General features: G+C 33.4%; 1 protein-coding gene across 1 annotated transcript in view; it reads left to right on the top strand.

Annotated features, from left to right (window-relative positions):
- The window catches only part of LOC122245284 (carbonic anhydrase-related protein 10), a 93,184-nt gene extending 92,054 nt beyond the window's left edge, over positions 1-1,130 (top strand). The window contains exon 8 of the mRNA XM_086554703.1: positions 1,116-1,130. Coding sequence (XP_086410829.1) covers positions 1,116-1,130 — 15 coding nt within the window. The remainder of the gene's footprint in view (positions 1-1,115) is intronic.
- The last annotated feature ends 6,370 nt before the right edge of the window (positions 1,131-7,500 follow it).

Here is a 7,500-nt window from a genome sequence, read left to right as displayed (position 1 = left end):
ACACACATAAATTCATATCAACATCAGCAGACAATCCCTGAACCATGCACAAGCTGCTAATTCTGCAAGCACAAATCAGAATGGAAATGACCTTGCCACCTCGCCATGATTCCTCCTGGTAACAGCCGACGCCGACAGCTGTCATTCACACTCCTCGCTGACAGGAATGCTATTATTGTTATTATTATCTTCATTATTCTCTTTCATTATGATTTTCTTTTATTATCTTTATTATCATCATTATTATCTTTATCATTTGTATCATCATTATTGTTATCTTTATTATCATTATTATCATTTTTGTTTTATCAATTGTCAATCTCATCCTTTTGGTATATTTATTATTACTACCATAAATATAATTACCATTATCATTACTGTCATAATCATTATCATCAACATCATTACTTTAATTTTCCCTTTTAAATGTTATCACTATTTTCAATATTGCTATCATTCTAGTATTTCCATTGTTTTGGTGATTACTGTTATTACAATTACCATTATCATTGCTATTATCACTATAATCATCATTATTATTATCATTATCACTACTATAATAATATCATGATCATTATCATGACTCTCTTCGATATCTATTCTACATCTAATCATATATTTTTTTATTCAATTACATTTATATATCTATCAACATATCTAGCTTACCTCTTCCATTCATTTAACAGCAAACGTAACAACCAGGAACACACACGCCATAATTCCTCACTTGGCTGAACTAAACTGACTCATAATCACGTAAAGCTTTAAAGATTATACTTGATAATGTTATCATCATTGCCAGTATTTTTTCTTTTTTCCTCCATGTTTACCCCCCCCCCCCCACACACACACCCTCACCCTCTCATACACACACACATAAAATGAATATTCTAATGATATTAGGGAAAGATTAATCTTGGACAGATCAAAGGACGTCAAAAAGTCAATCATTTATGAAGTTGATCTGTTTTCCATGATGTAATTTCGTGCTGATGCTGCAACTTGACGAGATTTGCAAATGAATAATCATTTGCTCGAATATGATTTTTCTTTTGAGAAAATTTCTTTGTTTCTTAAATAGAATTTTTGGTATATTTTTTTTATTTTCTATTTAGGAAATATCAGTGTAATGTATTATTATCATCATCCTCATCTTCATCCTCATCTTCATCTTCATCTTCATCTTCATCTTCATCCTCATTCTGATCTTCATCTTCATCCTCATCTTCATCTTCATCTTCAACCTCCATCTACATCCTCTCTTTTTTTCAAACATTATCTTCATCTTTATCTTTATTACCCTTCTCTCTCATCTTCATCTGCAACAATCTTAACTTTAATTTCGTTACCTCTTCATCTTCATCCTCATCTTCATCTTCATCCTCATCTTCATCTTCATCCTCATCTTCATCCTCATTTTCATCCTCTTCTTTATCTTAACCTTCATCCTCATCTTCATCTTCATCTCTATCTTTATCTTCATCCTCATCCTGATCTTCATCCTCATCTTCATCCTCATCCTCATCCTCATCTTCATCCTCATCTTCATCTTCATCTTTATGTTCATTCTCATCCTCATCACCATAACCATCACAATCATTACCATCATGATTATCAAGAATTATATCTCTGATTTTCTTTCTGTTTCAAATCATTATGATTTAAAACAAACGAGCAAACAAAAAAAAAGTTTTTTCGTAGTCATCACTGACAAAAGGACAATCAAATGATAAAAGGTATGACTGTGATAAAATAAAAAAATAGAGAGAGATGAAGGAAATATGACCAAAACTAAAGATACAAAAGAATAACAGCTAATTATTCCCATCATCAACACGAACAAAAATGAATAAATGAAACTAAATGCATATTAAAAAACAAAAAAGAACTCAAATCTCTCTCTCCTATCTTATAAAATAAATAAATATCTATATATATATATATATATATATAATTCTGTATTAATATTATTATTATTATACATAAATATATTTATATATAATATATATATATATATATATATTATTATTATTATTATTATTATTATACATATATATATACATATACATATATATATAAGAACAGAATAAAATAAAATGAATAAACCTTAGTAACACAGCTTGAAAAAGGACAAGAAATCAGTCCATATTTTCCAGCACGACAATACTGTTTAAATCGGTTATTCCAGTGATAAGCGTAGTTGACCTTTCCTTGGATCCAAATTATCCGAATAATCGCTTTCACCTCGATTGTTACATGCAATGGTTCACTCGGGCGAAGGATTAGCCAATCACGTGCACGCAGACGGATTCGGAGCACTGTTGACTGATTTAATGTTGATGCAAATATGGATATGTGTGAGTGACATTCTTATTTTTTTTTTTAGTAATAGTAGTATTTTTGTGAGCATCATTATTGTTGTTACCATCGTCAATATCATAATCTTTATTATTACAAATATTATTATTGATATTGTTAGGATTATCATTATTATCATTGTCATTGTCCTTATTAATATGATAATGCTGATGATGATTAATGATTATTATCAACATCATTTTAGTTATTGTTGCTTTTAACCTTATTATCATAAGTAGTACAATCAGCATCGTAATAATATTAATGGTGATAATGATAATGAATATAATAATCATGAAAATAATGATTATCATCATCATCGTCATCGTCATCATCACCATCCCCATTATCATCACTATCACCACCATCACAATCATCATCATCATCATCATTATCACCATTACCCTCATCATTACTACTATTATCGTTATCCTTCTTATTATGATGATTATGTCTATGATTACCAACATTTTTTAAACTGGAGCCGCGAGTTCACTCTAAACAAGTCGAGATGGATTCCCTAGCCTGGGCATACATCCAAAGTGTTGAATTTTAGGAATCAACTTCCACTTTCCAATCGCAGTGCAGGCGATAGCTAGAAAATCTGAAAAAGACTGGCTAATCATTTATGATTTTTTCTTTCTTCAAAAATGGAGTATTTTTGTTGACTCAACCATTAGCCATTTTGTTAACTATCCTTTTGTTGAATTGATTATTTACCTTTTTGTCTACTAGTTTATTCTAAATCAAACAACAACAAAAGCTAAGAACAAATCTATATATTACATTTTTAACTTTAAAGAAATATAATCCCCCCCCCCCCACCACCACCCTTTTTATTTAGTTTCTTTTAAATGACGATACAAAAAGGGGAAACAAATCCCAAAACTTAATGAAGTTGATATTTTTCCTTATAAAGCTCTCCCCTTTTGATCAGTTCGGTTGGTACCCCTGCTCTCGAGAAGCGAACCTGAAATAGTGATGCACTTCCTCGACAACCACACAGCTCACGGTTACATAAGTACGATATTTGATAACAATTTGCCATGAGTGCATACTGTATATGTTCGAAATTCATATCCCAAGTATCTTTAACAGGGAAATATAGTGCAGCCATACTCCAATTTAGCTTCTCTTTTTCCGAAGTAATCATAATAAAAGGTAAACCCATCATTTTTCGTAATGTCAAGACCTTTGGAGTCATAATTATTTGAAAAAAAACATACGTTGAACTTTGCTTCTCAGTATAGGCCTACATTTCTGTTGCTCTAGTTTTCGAGTGATACATTCGTTCTCGTGACAGTTTTTCAGTACAGAATCTTAGGCTGGTAACCTTACAGGGGCCACAGTAGTTTGTGAAAAGATGATAATGATATTGATAATTATTATCATCACAGATAACAATATTTCTCTATATTCCATTGTACTTTACATTCCATTTACTAAGATTACATCAAAATGACGTGCCGGTGCGTAGGTCAAAGAGCAGTTACTATTAATAAGTGAAAAGCAATTGTTCTGTAGGTTACGGAAACACAACGTTACCTCGAAATCGCTTCTCACGAGCAGGCTCAATCGAGCAAGAGTGCCGGAGCACTTTAACTAACTGTAACTATAACTACTTAATACTGAGGTACTCAAGTGAACAGAGTATAGTTTCTTAAGTGTTCCTTGTTTATCTATATCAATACAAAAGGCCCTTATGATGTATAGTATTGTTATCTCTGAACAGTTGTATTAGAATCAGGGTTCCCAATTCATATAATTTTCTTCTGCTCTGCGAACTTTTGAACCGCGGGAAATATAACCCGAAGACTTGCGGTCCGCGGTTCGCCCTCATGCAGATACATAATCCTTTATTTTTGTTTAATTTTTCTTAATAGATATTTGAAAATATTTCTAAATTTGCTTTAGAAACATTGTCATTACCTACATCAATTGTGGAAAGGTTATTTTTTAAAGTTAATTTATAAAAATGGAAAATCAGGAACAGATTATCAACATCCACACTCACATCCCTATTATTATCCTTAGAAATGATAAAGGTAGCAGAAGGCTGTGTCAAATTAATCCAAATATAAAATTAGATTTGTACGAAACCCAAGTGTATAGGTGTTTTCTGGTAACAAACTAAATTATAGATAATGTATATATTAATTGTTCTTGTTTGCTATAAAATACATTATGCTCTTATAATGGCTTAAGTTATTTTTTACAACTCCCAAATTTTGTATATATACGTAACATTTTCTTATTGAGTCACCCATTAATATTTGTTTTCTTTGTTCACACTTTGAGAAAACGTTTTTTTGCGAACAACTGGCTGCGTGCACGACGGGAACCCTGATTAGAATACGCAGAGAGAGAGGGAGAGGGAGACAGAGACAGAGACAGAGACAGAGAGAGAAAGCGAGACCGAAAGAGAGACAGAGAGAGAGACAGACAGACAGACAGACAGGCAGAAAGACGGAAAGAGAGAGAGAGAAAGAGAGAGAGAGAGAGAGAGAGAGAGAGAGAAATGAAAGAACAGTGAATATATAGACTTAAAAGAAAAAAGAAATGTAAGAGCAAAGAACAAGCCATTAGTTCGACGTCGATTCACACTCGCTCTAAATATAGCAATGAAAATAGATAGATATATGTAAATTCAAACAAGGAAAAAAAAGTTTCTGTATTAATTGGCTTCATCAACACGAATTCAATTATGGAATATAAAAGACCGCCATCGCTTCAGCGCCAAAGCTGTTAACGAAATAGGAACGCAAATGATGCAGTGTCCTTTTTAGCCGAATCTTTTGGAATTGCCGTTGTTCCTGTGACTTTTATAGGTCTTTTAAGGATTATCATTTAGCACGTGCACATAGATCCGTGTTTCATTATGCTTGGATAAACACGCCGGTACAGCCTTTTTTTTTTATATACACCATTTGCAAGTATGATAGGTGATGTGTGTGATTGCGCATAATATGGGTGATTATAAAGGCGTAACGAACGCACTGGGAGTGTGTTTTGTGATGTCATGGGTTCGTTATGTTAAAGTGGCCTATGGGTTCCCGCTTCGTTTGCAGTATTGGATCGGGTTTATGGGTTTGTACTGTGTCGAGGTGTCAATAGTTATGCGAGTGAGTGTGTTTGTGTGTGTGTGTGTGTCTCTTTGGATGTATGCATGCACATACGCACACATACACACACATACACACATACACACACACACACACACACACACACAAACACAAACAAACACACACACAAACAAACAAACACAAACACACACACAAATACAAATGTTAACTTATGATCATTTGTGACTTGAATGTCTGACGCTTAGATTGCCCCCCCCCCCCCCGCCCCCTTTATGATTTTTGGATTGGGGGGGGGGGGGGGGGGAGGGGGCAATTAGGGTACAGTACAAAGGAAGAATGTTTTATTTTGGAAAGTTTTGTAGATTAAAACATAATATCGGTTTGGCCGTCCCCCGGGTTTTTGGGAAAAAATGTCGGGTTTCAGAAAATTATATATCTAAAAAATGGGTTGTTGCGCCTTTTGGGTTTTGGTTTTTTGCCTCCCCCCTTTCCCCCCAAAACCCTCATTTTGAAGGGGTTTAAAAAAAACTGGTACCCTACTGAAAAAAAATTTATTTTTATGATTAGGTGTGTGGGTGTGGGGTGGTGGGGGTGTTTTGGGGGGTGGGGGGGTGGGTGGGGGGTTGTGGGGGTTTACTTTTGGGTGTTTGTTTAAATTTAAAATTAAATTTAATTTTTATATTAATTTTTTTTTTTTTTTTTACATCTTTAAAATTTGTATTTTTTATATAATTTAATATTATATTTTTATATTTTATTTTATTTTTATATATATATGTATTATAATTTATATGTATATATTTTTTATTATATAATTATATATATATATTTATTTATTTTTATGGGAAAAAAAAATTATAATAGAAAGGAGGAGAGAGAGAGAGGAGAGAGAGGAGGAGAGGAAAAAGGGGAAAAGGGGGTAGAGAAGGGGTTTTAAGAGAGGGGTGGGGGAAGGGGAGGGGAAAAAGGGAAAAGGGAAAGAGAAGAGGGGTGAGATGGAGAGGGGGAATAGGAAAAAAAGGAGGGAGGAGAGAGAGAATGTGTATATGAGTGTGTCTGTGCAATAAAAAAACAATAAAGCAATTTAAGGTGACCACATCTTAAAACGTTCCGACCACCCGGGGCCCAAAAAATTCTTGAAAAAACAAACTTTTTCTATACCCCCTTTCCCCCCCCTTTCCCTTTCGTACACCCCCCCCCCCCCATTGTCCCCTTCCCCCTTTGCCCTGGGGTTTACATCCGGGCCCTCCTTATCTCTCCAAAACCCCCTCTGATGCCCCCCCCCCCTCATCTCGATCTCTCTTTCCCCTCGGTTTCCCCTTGGCCAATTCCCACAGTAAACTTTCTTTAATGGGCACCATCATGGGCGCGGCCCCCGTTTTGGTTTTTGGGGGTGTGGTTTTTTTGTGTGGTTGGGGGTGTGTTTTGTTGTGTGTGTGTGTGTGGGGTGGTGTGTGTAGTGTGTGTGGGGGGGTGTTTAGATGGAATTTGTGTGTGTGAAAAGTATGTGTGTGTGTGTGTATATATATAAAAATATATATAATATATATATATTTTTATTATATATATTATAAAAATTATATATATATTTTTATATTTTTTATAAAAATATATTTTTTATATTTTATATATATTTTTTTATTATATATATTTTATAAATGTCTTTGTATACACACACACACACACACACAAACACACCACACACACACCACACAACACACCCACACACACAAAAAAATATATTTATATATAAAATTTAATTTTATATTTATTTTAAAAATTTATATATAAACCTTTTTGATTTTTTTTTTAAAATTTTAAAACCATTTTGTATGGATCGGTCGTGGGGCAGGCTAGATTATGTACAGAAAATCAAAAAGAAAAGGGTTAAAGGGATCCCATCACAAATTTTAATCAAAAAAAGTTGGACCTTTTTTGAGTTTTGGGGAATTTTTGAAATTTTTGAACGAAAGATGTGAAAAAAAACAATGAAAATGAAATACCTTTTCAGTTTTTTTTTTTTTGTTGTTAGGGAAAAGGGGTTTGTTTTTAAAAAAAA

This window comes from Penaeus japonicus, unplaced genomic scaffold, assembly GCF_977035675.1.
Source record: "Penaeus japonicus unplaced genomic scaffold, GWHDUDI00000001_assembly GWHDUDI00000030, whole genome shotgun sequence".
In the NCBI taxonomy this organism is placed as follows: domain Eukaryota; kingdom Metazoa; phylum Arthropoda; class Malacostraca; order Decapoda; family Penaeidae; genus Penaeus; species Penaeus japonicus.
Note: the sequence above shows the minus strand (reverse complement) of the source record. Positions and strands in the feature narration are given on the sequence as shown.